This window comes from Bacillus rossius, chromosome 3 (assembly GCF_032445375.1).
Source record: "Bacillus rossius redtenbacheri isolate Brsri chromosome 3, Brsri_v3, whole genome shotgun sequence".
NCBI classification, from domain to species: domain Eukaryota; kingdom Metazoa; phylum Arthropoda; class Insecta; order Phasmatodea; family Bacillidae; genus Bacillus; species Bacillus rossius.
Genome location: NC_086332.1, coordinates 56,082,072 through 56,098,593, shown reverse-complemented (window position 1 = coordinate 56,098,593; position 16,522 = coordinate 56,082,072). Strand labels below are relative to the sequence as shown.

At 34.6% G+C, this 16,522-nt stretch overlaps 1 protein-coding gene across 1 annotated transcript in view; it reads left to right on the top strand.

Moving 5' to 3' along the window:
* Positions 1-16,522, top strand: part of LOC134531291 (uncharacterized) — an 82,425-nt gene that overhangs the window by 33,501 nt on the left and 32,402 nt on the right. The window contains exons 3-4 of the mRNA XM_063366985.1: positions 6,151-6,228; positions 10,240-10,364. Coding sequence (XP_063223055.1) covers positions 6,151-6,228; positions 10,240-10,355 — 194 coding nt within the window. The 3' untranslated portion in view covers positions 10,356-10,364. The remainder of the gene's footprint in view (positions 1-6,150; positions 6,229-10,239; positions 10,365-16,522) is intronic.

Here is a 16,522-nt window from a genome sequence, read left to right as displayed (position 1 = left end):
AAGAATCCCAGGTTAACCTGTTTGAGACGCCTCACAAGTCAGCAGCCAATGAACAAGTGACATTTGTCCAAGTATGCAGAAGATTGTGGAGTTTATAATGGAGGTCAGTAAAGCCACAAATTTTTCCAGTCCTTACCAGTAAGGTGTCCCTGCAATAGGGATTGTTCCCTTGTAATTGGCGGCCGTCTGCAAGAGAAGTCATTGTGCCTTACTTGAACGGACCATTCAGAACGCGTTTTCTTCCGCACTGGACGACTATGCCTGGTGTTCTGACAGTAGACACGTACCTGAAATAAACACAGCCAACCACGAAACACAGACATGCTATAAATTTTTAACATACAGCTGGTCTAGAAATTTTTTCGCAATAAAAATACAAGGCCCTACATATCAACAAGGAACTTCTTCGGAAGAAGGAAACGTGGCAGATGTCGCCTCTTGCCAGTGAGTTTTCTCGTGATACTCCATTTATTCGGTGAAAGACTCATTAGTAAGACCTGAAAAATTCGCGGATTCTTTTCGTGAAATGCTACAATTCAAATAATTATACCTTAGTGCTGCTTCTGCCGTTGGTTCACTGTTAATCTGGGGTAATGAGGGCCAATTAGAGACCCTCACTCATAGAAGTGTTGAATCACATGCTACCCAGTCGAGACGACTCAAAAGTCAACAACCAATGAACAGTTGGCATTTGCCCGAGTGTGTAGAAAATAATGGAGTCTATCCTGGAGGTCATTGAACCCGCGAATTTTTCCGGTCTCTACTCATTAGTATATCTCCGCCTTTCATCGTCTCTAATGGCGTCAATGTACATGAGACGTTAGAACCCAATCCTTTTCATTTAATTTCCTGCCATATTGATAGGGACACCTGTATTCCGCAAATACATTTCGGGCCAAGATAGTCAAAGTAGCTTTTTCTTAGAGTTAAGGTGAATAATTGTGTGCGTGCAGCAGTACGGTACCCACATTCTCATTGGTCCCTTTAAATGCGGGAAAACACCTCTCACCGACCTCAGCCAATAACGATAAGAAAAAAGTTACAGTGTTTTGTGAAATACATTGAACACAAAATACATATTGACGAGTTCTCTACGTAAAAAAAAAGACAAGGAGGCACAGAAAACACTTGAACACCATAGAATTTACATCTGCATTTAACTATGTTTGTGAGATATATTTCTCATATGTTAAACAAATTTGACAACAAGTCAACAAAATTTATTAATTATATTTTTTATTTAGTGAAAATATTTTTTCAGACTTTATGGAAATTTTTTTTAAGATTTTCTAGAGGAATAATAAGGCAAATTTTGTAGATATTAATGTGGGTTAGGCAGCTCAGGAAGCATCATACTCGATATACGTTTCAAACGACTCATAGACTTATGCAAGACTTGGCCTATACTTATGCCTGTACGCTGTACACAACGCCTGGAGCCACGATTATTTTTCAGATGAATTTCACTCCAGGATCGACTCAACAAGCCTATATAAAATCAAAATTTTTTTATAAGATCATTTTTAGAATATCATTGGTAGGGGAATGACATTTTCGCGGAAAGATTTAGAGAAAAGCTGTGTTGCAAAACATTGCTGCATTTTCTCTGTTCTGCGGTTGTTTCTGTTTCAATCAATTACATGTATATACTGCAGGCACACGAATCACAGCCTGGTCAATTAGGGCGATTGCTTCTCTTGACGGCCACCAGTTGCGAGGAATAAACCACTGGTGCGTGTATAACTTGCTGCAGTTTAATGTGTGTTCATAACTTTTCGCGAAAATAGCATTCCCCTACTCATTGGTCAGTAACAAGGTCACGTCTTCTGGCGGGTTAAAGTGCTCTTGACACGCACTATAGCTCGATAATCAAGGTGAAGTAGATGTACATGTGCTTCAAGTCTACTTTGTTACCCAATGAATCCGCGAAATAATCTTGGCTCTAATAACAGACATATAATAATATATGCTGAATAAGTAAGGAAAGGCAATTTTTGTTAAAATCTCAGCTCCTTTTAGACTGCAACACTGTATACCCTCACCAGCGGTTTTTTCGTTGTGATTGGCGGCCGTCTGCGAAAGAAGTCGTCTTATTGGCCCGAGACACTCAGGACGCGTTTGCTTCCGCATTGAATTACTGTGATTGGTGTTTTAACACACGATATGTACCTGAAAGAAACTCACCCAATCACAAAATACAGACGATACGCGAAATATGCATGCCCCTACGAATAATTTATCTGTAGGGACCGGAAAAACTCGTGAGTTCAATGACCTATAGAATTGACTCCATGATATTCTTTGCACTCAGGTGCATTGCACCTGCTCATTCGCTACTGATTTGTGACACCTATTAACTTAGATGTTCGTGATTAGATACCTCTTTTGTTGAAGGTTTTTAATTGGCCCGGAGTCCTTCAGATAAACTATGGTCCAATCACTGAAGCAGCATAAAGGTAAACTTATTTTGATTCTAGCCTATCGCGAAGTATACCCGCAATTTTTTAAGGTCTCTAGTTATCTGAGATTCTCTCAGATATCCTTCGCTCGCGATGGGTAGTCTTAGTTATACACATCTGTAACCCAAAGGTGGATTTTGTTTAAGTAAGCAACACGAGCAATGAAATTCTAGGATCACAATAGCAACAGGTCAATGTAAAGGAGACGGGGCTACAGAAAATTTTCACATTATTTTGAAAATATGGTTCTTAACCACGTTTCAAACAGAAACAAACAACTAGTAATATAATTTTTATTGCCATTTAATCCGCACTACATATACGAAATCCATAAATGTTTACAAGTTGGTTTGAATTAACCTGATTTAAAAGATTTCCTTAACAAAAATTTAGTATTTATTATAAAAAATAATTGTAGGTAAACTTATTTAAACTATTTCTTAAACGAATTTAGTAAACAAAACCTAAAAAATTACACACATGTCGCTAATGTATACAGGTGGTGATTTAACGCAAATAAACTTCAACTGTGTGATAGACTTCAATACACTTTGCCAGTATTTGGACTATTTTTATTCTTATTGGCTGTGACCCGAAAGTAAATCTCGAACCGCATTTGATTCGGCCAATGAGAAAACACATACTGATATACAGAACCACCGTGATACGCCGCAAAATAGCTTGGCCGATTAAAACATATTTCTTCCAACTAATAGCTAAAGGTTGTCACAGAGGATTGCAGGCTATTCTGGCGCAAAACATTTCCGCGATAAATCAACATTCCTACTAAAGCACCTGTTGAACCATCATTATATAATTCCAAATTTCTGACGCTCGTTTCAGTACCTCCGCGATGGAATTTTGTCGCGCCGGTGTCACAAGACGTGTCGAACGTGATTGGTTTGATTGGTTTATTCGCGTCACGACCATCGCGTCGCGGCAGTCAGTACTCGTGGCGACAACAGCAGCATCGTCTGTGTTTCGTGATTGGTTGAGTTTCTTTCAGGCACACGTCTACTGATGGTACACTAATCGACAGCGATTATGTGTGGAAGCAAACGTGTTTCGATTTGCCTGGCCAAAAATGGCAATGAGTTCTCTTGCAGTCACCCGCCAATCACAGAGAAGTAAACGTTGGCGCTGGCCAGACTTCGTTCCTATGATCGAAAAAACAAACATGCCGTTATAAATTAACAACTTTTAATTTTAAAATGGAATTTATATCCTTTTTAAAAAAAAAATTCCAAAAGAATTTTACGACAGAGCAAAATGTCTCATGTTTCACTAAAAGGGAACCAGCATCTAGTATTTAGTACAAAAAAAAAACCCACAACTCTGTCGATGGACTCCATAAAATATTGAACGCAAGCTCAGTGTCAGCAAAGCAACGTGGAGAAAATGTTGGTGTTTATTAACCACAGGGAGGGCCCCTGCCAGCTTTATGGATTTTCAACGCTTAGATGTTTACCTTGGCTTCCTTCAGTCAATAAAGCTACTGACGGCAGCAGATCATTGCTTTTTTATGGCAGTATTTCCAACTTACGACCTTCCCAAATATTTCTTTCTACATCTTGATAAACTGAACATTTGCAGAACGTAAATGGAATTGGAAGAAATACATGTTTAGTTAAAATTTTTATAGTATTTTGAAACAAAATATACAACTGGTTATTTTTTTCGTAGATATACCAAACTTGTTCACTCTTGTAGTTGCCGCTATGAGTTCGAATCCAGCATACTGATATGTTGATTATTTTCCTACTTTGTTTTATTTTTTTTTGTTTCAGGCATCTTGCCGATTATTTTATGTATTAAAAATAAGTTTTTAATTTGTTAACATAATACTCTTGAGAAAATCATTAAAGTATCACAAATTAAGTAATTTTATGAAAAATTACTTTAACAAAAATGTTAAATAACTTATATCTGTTAATTTATGAAGACATTTTGGGATAACGTTGTTATTGAGTTTTGATGTCTCTAATTACATATTCAGTCCAGGGGAATACAATGTAAATACAATTTCTCCATTAGCCACTATTACTTATACAAGCAAAATTGGTAGCCATAAGACTTGTGCCCTTTTTCCACCTACTAAAGGAATTGTGCTGTTTAGCGTTCCTATCAATTATAGAAGTAAACCACTTTAAATGTTATTTTATATGAAATAGACATGCTTTCTGCATGATTGAACCGTTGTTATAAAATGTTATTAGACGTAAACTTAAATAAAACAAGCTTAATTGGGTACCTACTCAAGTGCAGCTTCAATTAATACATTCTCATATTATTTTTTGTTTTTGCTTTAGATTTATATCATTGAAACTGTCATATCAAAACATAATGTCATTTGATGTTTATTTTCCCCTTAACACAGTTACTTTTTCTTGTCAAATATTTTTATATAAATTATATTAATCGAGTTTAATACAATTATTTGATAGTATTTATCAAAATTTCAACGTACAGACTCTTTAAAAAATATGTAGTTTTTCCAGGTGCATAAAAAACCTAGCTACCAAACAAAGTTAACATTTGCTTATTCGCTAACTCATAAACATACAGAACTTATGCTGATTTTAAACAAATTCTGCTATTTACATAAATATTAGATAAACATACGAACAAGGCCTCCTTAGTAAATGCAATAAATACAAACACGGCGACCTCAATATCTAAGCCAGCATAGACGTAAATTTTGGGTTAAAAGGTTTCGGTTTAAATCAACCACAAAGAAAAAACAGATTTACTTATCAATATGTACGTTCTCACCTAAAATAACGAGGAACACTGGTAATAATTAATTATCAAGAGAACTTCATAAATCTATGTTTATCTTTATCAATTTACGAATACTGAGTTCACGTTCTTGAATACTGAACTCTCAAGAACAATATCGGTTGTTAACGCAATATTAAAAAACTTGTTACTTTCACAGAAAAAAAACACTATTCTTCCTTCGACGTGTGTGTTTGCATTGTTTACATGAAACATGTAACTAGGTAGTTGGACTAGTATAGTTTCTACTAAAACACAGCTATCTTAAATTACCAAAAACTCTCCTTTTATGTTTGATAAATTTTACGTTAGAAATCCGTAATTTTATTATAATTGCTATAGACCTAGAAACAATAAATATAATATTAATACATGAATGGTTATGACGATTAGCACATAAGGCAAAACTATCATAGCGGCTTGACTACAAAGGACATAAACTTAACCCTATTCCTTTGATTGTTTTGGTGGTTTTAGCCTTTGAAAAATTAATTATGTTAGAATTGGTAGTGTGTAATTATAATGAAAAAAATTAGTACTTACAGAATAAAATCTATTATAGCACAGAAATGGCAAAATTAAATTTACAAATATTTTATTTTACATCTTCTAAATTTTACCGTAATGATTATAGCGTAACACTATCGAGCAAACATAATGATCAAAATAATCTAATATTCAACACAATGTATACAACACTTTATTGAATAAAGTTTACACAACTGGTGACGTAGAGAACGTTCAGACAATAAGCACCCCCTGCATTACCAACTTCACCTTCGCTCCGTCTTCTTTATCGCTGACATTTCAGTCCCCATCGTGTGGTTGTACCCTGGGCCCGAGTTGACGGCCGCCACGTCCTGACCCTAGTGTAACTGCTCCCGTGAACAGGGACCTGGTGTCTGTGTTGCAGGGCGCGGGGACCAAACAGAAGGCGTCATGCCTGAGAGCGACAGCTACTACGCCCGAGCTGGAGCGAGGGGTCGGAGAGGTTGGTACCACTGCGAGCGATCTTAATACTTCGTGTTTTTGCGCATGATTTTAAATTTATACATAAAACAACTGTATTTAATTAAATGAGGCAGGATGGCTCACTACCACTTCCGAACCACAATGTCCGCAGCTCCCTGGCAGTATCCCCTACCTCGCCAAACTTGACAATTATAATTTTTTAAATAATATCAACAAAAAGTATACGCGCGATGTAGGGGAACCCACTCTCAGTTAAAATAATTAAACAGCTGCGGGAAAATAATAACTAAATAGTATTTTTCTAAAGCATCACAACAACTATAAGCATTATTACAAAAAGGAAATAGCGGAAGCTTAACTAGGATAGTAAAAAAAATTCCAGAAATAAGTTTGTTTACACTTTACTTTGAAATTATTAAAGAAACTCTTACACATGTTATAAAAAAATTATATGATTGACATAAAGAGGCATGTAAACTGTACATCAAAATTGATTTTTACACCTTACTAAATTAAATATAACTATGATTAAAAAAGCTACCTAAACCTATGCCAGTTTACTTATATAATGTGCTTTCTATACTAAACAAGACATATTAAATGGTTTTATTTGATCCGAAAGGCACCTTTCTGTGATAAACCTAGTATGTACTGAAAGCATGGCAATCGTGTGGTACACAGGTTTGGATAAACCGTTCGAATGAAGCCTTTGTCCACAAACACTTTACTTTTTGTACATATTTTATAAATCAATAAAAATTAGGTTTTCACAAAATCATAGAAAAATTAGTTTTCAGGGTTACAGGGGAACCTTATTTTTATTGATTTATAAATGATTTACTAAAAATAAAGTATTTTAAGTCGAAGGCTACATACAAACGATTCATCCAAAACTGTATACAACACAACTGTATACACATGCTAAGATTGACATACAAATTCTCCTTGAAGTTCATTAAAACATAAAAAAAGACTTGTGTAAAATAACAAGCATCTTAATAACAATTACATATAAGTTTAATTATATAATGAATTTAATAAAAATAATTTCAAAAAAAAGAATTATTACACGAAAAAAAATAATTTAGGATACAACCCCAGTTAATGGGCTCAAAATGAAATTAAAAAAGCAGGCTATGCAGACAACTGTGCACACAACCTGTGTGAAATCGGTTTACAATTGGATTATTTTGCATTAATTGTAGCTAGTAAAATTTCAATTAATCTACATATATTTATGGTATCAGTAATTTTTTTTTTTTTTTTTAATTTCTGGTAATCATTCTGTGACAGCTGACCAGCAGCCTGTAAGGACATTGATTAAAAAGAATTAATAAAAAGTTCCGATATAAACACTGTAATTTTTTTGTAAAGGGATCAAAAATATTCATGTAAAACTACAGATATTTGTAAACTTGTACATTTACATAAAAACAACTATGTCACTACAATATAGTGTTGCAGTAATACTGGGCTCAGATTCTTAACCGGTAATTTATGCTTTGTGTTGTCCCAGTACAACCAATGGTTAAAGTTATTTGTAAACCGTTCCCTGAATACCTTTTCGGTATTGATTGCACACATTAAAAAGCATAATAAAACAAAATAAAGTCCGTTTGTTGTTTATTAATCATTTTTTACATGTTTAAAAAAATTACTTGATGAAACATCATTTAAAATATAAAAATATGCGCTAAATTTCGCAAGAAATACTTAGAATTATCTCGAAAATCGTATTTCATATATACGAAAAGAAACATACCCATGTGGTGTACAAAGTTACATTATCTTTCTTGTAGTATTGGAAACTATTTATTGGCATTTGGTTTCCAAAGGAATCGTCGTGTAATGATACAGAAATTTTTTCTGTGTAGTGACACGATTATTACATCGATGCATTTCACTCCAGGTTATTCTCCCCTTGTATACACAATATCAAGCCAGTATTAAGTGCTCATTGGTAGATGATGCCAAATCATTACAAGTGATTGTAAGCCACTTATTATCCTTGTTTATAACTGGTTCAGTGTCGTCAAAATCGTGTCATTAGCATTGTAGTACATCAATAATCAACGTGAAGCTTATGTACATGTACTTTGATACACAATGAAACTGGAAATAAATGTGACTATAATGTTAGATTATGTAAAGGTTTAAGTGAGAATCTTTAATCTGGCAATTTTTTTTCAGTTCAATTTATCGCTAGTAAGTTTCTCAAATAACTGGAAAAAATTAGTTTGATAGCAGGAATATTCTCGACAATTTATTGCGACCATTCAGAAAAGTTTTTTTCTATATTATTACAAAAAACTTCTTTGGAAACCAGTTGCAAAGCAATAGCATGTTATACTAAAATAAAGATATTGCAACTTTTTACAACACATTGCTATGTTTATTTTTTGCATAGGTAGACCTATAAAACATACGAAATTTCAATATAATTCAGAGTATTTCTTAAGAAATTGGCACATAATTTGATGTTTTAATTTATGTTTAATTCAAACATATATTTTTTAAACCATGGGGAAAAAAATCGAATATTTATTAATTGGACTTTATATTGCAGTATTATGCTTATTAATGAGGACAGTTAATAATACTGGAAAGCTAATTAGGAAACGGTTTACCAATAAATTTAACTATTGGAGGTACTGGGATAAACAAATTACTGGGTAAAAACAAATTAGTTGGTGGTGATACAGTTGTTTTCTTGCAAATGTGTATGTGTACAAATATCTGCAAATTTACGCGTTTCACCGTCGCGTCGCGTCGGATCAAAAACCGCAGCGAGTCGCCCGTCCTTGGAGCTCGAAGTCCTCCGAGTGGGCGAGAACCTCATTCCAACTCTGGCGGAACACACATTTCCTCGGGGAACAACCACAACCCTACCCCCTGCCTGTCGCCGCGTGTTTACGTCCGACTTTCCGATGACCGCGGTCGCCGAGCTGTCCGCGCTCGATGTAAATGCGCCCCAGTTCGAAAATTACCCGCCAGGTGGCAGGGAATCCGTGGCTTGAGCTGTGCTTCGAGCGGATCAAACTAATTACCACGTCCTGCGCTCGTTTCCAAGGTACATTAGCTCGCGATAACCAGTGGACCATCCCGAAGGGCGTACACAGGGAGGAGACCCCCTCCCCCTTTCCCGTTTCTTTTAAAAATAATAATGTAACTCATTAACCAGATTTTAGTTTTAAGGAAAAATATTTCAAAAAAATATCGAAGGAAAAAGTAAAAATCATCCCTGACAATTCTGAAGTTAGTTTAATTGTTCTATTTGTGTTTTTTTGTTCCGTACGTGCTATTGTCATTCCCTTTTAATTATGTTACCACGCAAATAAAATTATTGTATTTATTGATTCGGTAAACCTATTTCTTTAATCAAACATTAAAAAAAGTTGAATTATTTAACAACAAAGTAAATATATAAGTTTATTTATTGGGAATTAGTCTTTTTTTGACCCATGTGACCTAGATTTGTAGTTGAGAGGTAGATTCGATGTACCTACTCTCTGGGATTAGAATTCAAAAAAATGGAAATTTACCCATCATTCCTACCGATTGAAATAAGACATTTAGCAAGCGTTCAAAATTCTTTATATTAGCTGGAATGTACTACATACACAACTGTTAGTACAAAACTTAACAGATAAAAAGTTATGTTTGATACAAACCAATAAATTATTTTTGCGAAATAAATATTTAATTGCTGTAAATTTTTTTTTGTTGTCTTAACCAAATTTTACATGTAGCAAAATTTATTTTGTACACTTAATAAAATGTACAATTGAGTTGAAGAAAAGATTTCGTTAGGTCAACAAAATCTTTCCTGGTACAAGAATATTTGATCAAATTAACTTTATTTACTAGTGTCAACATAAACAAATAAATATAGGCCTATTGTTCAGGCATACAAACCTTTCTATCGGTGTAACAGTAGTAACTGCTGGTGAGTTGTGTTTTAAAAGGCGTTTTCACTTGTTAGTTTAACTATTTGGACACGGATTTATTTTTCAATACTTTTTTTTCCCAGGGACTTTCAGCATACCAACCGCGAAAACAGAAACAGGAAGCATTTTCACGACTTACATAATCCTGCTGGTTCTGCTGGTGGCACTGTGGCTTCTCTACTCCGGCATCGTGGTGTAGCCGACGAAGGTACGTTCCATCGTTGCGAAGTGTCACTCTACACGCGGCGACATCACTTCGCATTTAATTTATTCTACTTGGCATCTAAAAACCCTGAAACACTGTCAAATATTTGTCTACAAATACCTATATATGAAATATTGGCTTCCAAATTTCTCCATCAAATAAATTGGGCCAGATAACCCGAAACATGTTTTAAATCATGTCACACAACAAAAGTTTATTTTCGGTCTGAGATATATTAATTTTTTCAATTTTAACATTATGTTGAAATTAAATTATGCATCACATAGCTGGATGCAATTTTTAAATTTTTAAATGCTTTTTGTACATTTATCAACTTTGAAAATCTCTGTCAGTTTAACTGACATTAATGTTCTTTACCTAAATAAATAAATAAATGTTCAATATTTTTTAAGAGTAATATTCACATTAGGTACTTTTCACATATAACGTTATTTCGCATTCGAAATTCATACTAACATTATTTTAGTTATTTAAATTTTAAAACTTTTGTAATTGCCATGTGTTCTTCGCCATTTTAAGGATTCTTTGTGACGGAAACGGACGTCATTTACGGTTAAGCAAAGCAATATTATGATTGGCTGATCGTATAAAACATACAAAATATTTTATAACCCATCCTATATACAATATATTTGATGGAAACTCATGTCATACAACGTGTCAAGCAAGCATTGCTACCTTAGTGAAGTTTTCTATGATGTAATAACCCTCCAACTTTATTTGATATAACATATTGGAAGGGGTTGGAAGCGAAAGTTTGACAGTGTAACAGGGCCTTAAGAACTAACGTTCGAATACAGAAAATGTACAACTTTTCATTATACCACAGGAGGAAGTGGGGAGTCAATGGGGAATATTTATTACAGTTACTGTGGAATAATCTTATATTTCAGGCAGTGATGTGATAAGCAAACCATACACTGACACAAAACATAATACATAAATATTTAATGATACATAAAGAGTCGATACATGACACATTAACAGTAGGCCTACATGATAAACAAACGATTCATAATAACTAAACATTGGAGACATGATACAATTGATATAAATGATAGTAATAATACATCATACATAACAGTCTAGTCTAAACTAGGATTGTGGAATGATAAAGGAAGAGTGAGTGATACTCCATGCATTGTACCTACAGCCAAACATATTGTTAACCTCACATAATGGTATGTCTGTTCTTGTGTACACACGAAAGTCATTAAAGTGACTATTTTATTGATTATAGAAAATCAAAAGTTACATACTTTTTTCAAATAAAATATTTTTTTCGACGTAGATTTTTCTGTAAAAATTATTGAGACGATTCTTCGTTATATTTGGTAATTAAAACCAAATCAGGCATGAATTTCACACTGAGGAAAACTTTGGAATCAATATTATTATTATTATTATTAAAATAATCAAAAAAACAACTAATGTGATCAGACGTTATTAAAAGTTATACATGTAACGACATGGCAACAAATACGAGTTCATGTTGTAGAATATATTTGACACTTACGTTAGGGCAGCATGATTTGGTTTCAAACAAAATATTTTGTATAAATGACGGAGAAAACTTGGTCGCGCCACTGACAATTCTAAATGTTTCATTGCCAGGGACAAACCTTTTCCCGCGAATCCTTTTACGTCAGGTCGGATAATCTCCGGTCCGCTCAGACAGACAGGAATCGATCGGAACCAAGCGAGTGAAGGGACTGGATTTGAACGGACTTCATTATTTGGGGGGGGGGGGGGGGAGAGGGGATAATGATCCCTTCGCGCATGCAAGTGAAGTCAATGCTGCAATCACAATAGCGCGACGCGACAGACTTTCCGATGAGAAAGATTTTCTATTTCTATCGCGTCGCGGATGCGATGTTACTGCAATGAGCGTCAGCATTTAGTTTTCGAAAGATGGCTAGACTGGTGCATTGGTAATACTACTTTTACTCGTGTAATTTTTTGAAGGTTTTGTTTACTAAATTTATCAATCCAATCCTTGTAATGTGTTGAAGTGTTGGAAGTGCGTACCACAGAAAAAGGAGGGAGTTATAGAAGTGCAACTCTTAAAGTGGAAACTGTAACCATGTTTTGTGCGACATGTGACGCTATCAGTTGGGTGGGCGACTAACAAAAAAAAACCCTCGAGCGGGACGTTTAAACCTTTAAACCCAAAGTGTTAGCTTTAAAATGTTAATATAATTACTTGGCGACTAATTTCTTAGTAGAAGAGGATTAAAATGCGCAAAAAAAAAAAAAAAACACTTCTTGTAACAAAAAAAAAAAAGCATTTTCTATATAAATGAGCAGAATATGCAATATTTCTTGAGAGTGTTATTGTAGTTATCTACTATCCACCTACTGAAATGGTATCACTCTGGATGTTTGTTTGTAGTTTGCTAGTACCTATCTATCTCTGTATATCTATGAAAATATACTTTGGATTATTATGTAGTTTAGGTATGTTGTTAATGTGAGAAATATAGTAATTATTATGTAAATAGTACAGTATCGTGTTACATTCGTTAACTTTGGTGATATTTCATGTGATAAACTTTATAAACTCAGTATTAAACATCCAAAGATCGGACATAACTCTATGGTTTTTACTATGTTATATTTTCTTTAAAAACATGAAACACATAAACTTAACAACAACAAAGATGGACAATGTATTTTAATACCCTCTTATCTTGAATAGAATTACAAGTATTAAAATTAATATTATATATACTTGTTACTTATAAATCAATACTTTCCACGTTAACATAATCAAGAAATTATTGATTCCCTAAATAAGAAATTACGCTGGTTCTCTGTATTTCAAAAGTTCAAAGGTGGCTAATAATTGTTCATGAATTAATTTAAACAACATTAGGTGCTTGACACTATTTCTTAATTCTCTGAGTTAGTACAAAAATAATTATGAAAATGTAATGCTCAGTCAGTGGCCGAAGTCTCTTAATCACAGTTAAATACCTCTGGAATTATATTTTAAATTTTTCAGACTAAATCGCTGATCAAATATTGCTAATTAATCGATTTGGATTCAAGTAGACAAAAATAGTCATATAATTTCAATGGGTGAACAGTTAAACTCACCCAGACGATACCAAAATGTCTATGGCCATTTACAAAACAACCACTGATTATTATATACTTAATTTAATATCTTCAGAGTAATACTTCGGTAGCACAGACTAAATATCAGAAATACTTTCAGGCTCTTTTGACTTTAAACTTAAAAAGTATTCAACTCGAATATATATGCCTAGAATATCCGTTAGCCCATAAAATGAGCTAAACCAAATTATATCCATCAATCCTCCGTAATGGTAGAAGAGCCCTTTTTTAATTTATACCTTCTGGTTCACTATCACATAATTTTTAAACAATTCCAGCCAATAACATCCATTAACATACCACATGAATAGTAGTGTGCCAAACAAGCTAACACCCAATCCGGTTTCTTAACGTAACTGATAGCTAAAAAGGTTTTACATATCACAGATAGCACAATATCATCTCTAACATACAAATTACTGCAATTGGATAAAAACAATGAACAAATAGCTGTTAAAATACACAGATAAAAGATTGAAAAAACATGACACTAAAATAAAATGCATAGATATGCAGTTACAAAGGGGTAGGTATTACGTATGTAGTGCAGAAATGTGTTCCATTTATCTATGCCATTTAAAAAAAATATTAAAGTAAAGTTTTAGTAAGCACAAGTACTTATGTAGTAGTAAATTATGGTATGTCACACAACAAAACTACAAAACGAAGTGAATTTTATATCAGAAGTGAATTTTAGAATCAGAAGTGAAAACTTAAAATTTTTGTTTTAAAATGTGTAATATGACATCATTTCTACGTCAAATGTACGTAAGAAAATTATTTTGGTATTATATCAGTATGATTTCAGCATGATATCATTTATCCTTACATCATTTTTTAGTCACAACTGATGTCAGTGGTATGTAAAAATTACGTAAAAATTCATTACCTAGCTATGACTTACCAGTGATGTAAGACCTAAGTCAAGTGTTCACTTGGCAATGCACAGTATAAACAAATTAAACTTTTCATGTGATCAATTTAACTTCACTTACTGCTACTACATAATGACGGTGACGCGAACTCAACAATATTTTACCCATCAAAAAAGAGTCCAACACGCACATGATACAGTCGAGCATATACAATGTATTAGTGTATATATGCGTATACATGTGCACAGGCCGCTGCGCTTCGCCAGTCTGGCGCAACACGTCATTAGCATGTCGGTGACGCGAACCCATAAGTTTTGCCCCTACCAAAAATCGCTCAACGCGGCTAAAGAAGTTTTCACTTCAAAAACTTTTCAAGTTAGCAAACAATTCTGTTTACAAATTATGTAGAGATTTTCGTAAAAAATCATCGGTGTATCCATAAATTTATGGGCCGTGAGTTGGCGAACTCACAAGACTCATCTCGGTAAACCTCGAAAAAACTTCTCACATCCACAGTGACACACTCTTCTGCCTTCAGCGTGCTTGTTTACCTTGTTTACAACGGAATACATGACTCGGAAGCTGGAGTACCAAACGTTACAACGAATATACAGTATTTTGAACAACTTTTACGGAAGAAAAAAAAAAAGACAGTTTTTATTTGAGGTGGAAAGTTCCTAGATTTGGGAGCTCATTTCGATCACGCCACTCGAGCACGTGACTGGTCGGCCGTTGAAGACACGCCCACCTGGCCTCGCACCCGCGTCACGAGGCAAGGCGCCAACTCCGGGGGCTCGTCACCCTTCCCCCCCTCTTTTCCCCAGCGTGGGGGGGGGGGGGGGGAGGAAGGGGTAGGGACGCATTCCACCCACCCGAGGCCTTTGAAATAGCTGCTGTGACTCCAACCTGCGTAATATTAGTAGCGGATGTGCGCCGCGGCGCCGGCAGACATCCAGCAAGCCGCTGCAGGCCGCAGCTCCGAGCGCCGGCTTCTTCCCGAGCCTTGCTCTGAGGAGGACGCCGGCCTGAGACAACAGTCCGCGGGAGCACAGTACGTCGAAGCTAAACCCTCGTTTTGGCTCGTTTCTTTGATGTGTGAACATCTTAGCTCCCGCTATACAGCATTTGGTAGGAGTAACTTCGTCAATGGAAAGGAAGTCGAAACGTGTCCCTAAACATAGTGCTGACATCGGTGGAAGTCTCGGAAATCTTGAAAATATAGCTGGCCACGTGATTCATACATTTATTTTAACTTTCACGAATATCGGGGTTGTACTAAGGGTGTTGGTGTGCAAAACATAACTTAATAATAGTTCAATTATAATTATATACTTTATATTATAATTTATAGTCATAAAAAGAAATAACTAAAACTTAAGAAATACGCATTACAATTGTGACAGTATCTATCTAAATTAAAAGTAGAGATAGCGCAGAGTTCGCAATACTGTAAACACACAAGAAATTGTTAACCTACTATATATTAAACGCCATGTTTAATAAAATAATTTGGTTATGAAATTTTACTCTTAAATCTTTAAATCAGCTCAATAAAGTTAAGGTTTGTTTTTAGGAAATTTTAGAGACTGATTTGTGCATTTTAAGCAACAACAAACATACATCCATATACTTAGTGTTATGATATGTTTAAAAATGCTTCAGTTTAATTTTGTTTTAATGTATCTATTGGACTGCCACTTTTAGTTTGAAAAATACTGAAAAGAGAACGCCACATTCCTAATGCTTTAGAGAAACAACAAAATATTACATATTTTTGACGCCAGGTTTGTTCCAAACAATTTTCCTGGTTATTAAATTATAGGTATTTTATAAGATGCGATTATATGTTATGATTATTTAAGTTAACAAAATGTATTTCATGATAGTTTCACTACCATCAAATGTACGTAGGCAAACCAATACGCTTAGGACATCCCCCAATATTCGTGAAACATGCACGGGAGCATGTTGCCACAAGTGGGTTCACCATCTTGACGACTTCGGCTTGCGGCTTTAGCATTTTATCAATCCATACACATTAGACTTCCAACCTGTTCAATTTCAGTTGTGTAATGCGCGCTTATTTTTTTGCATTTCTGGTGCATGCTAAAATTTTACCCTCAACGCGCTTAAAGAAGTATAACC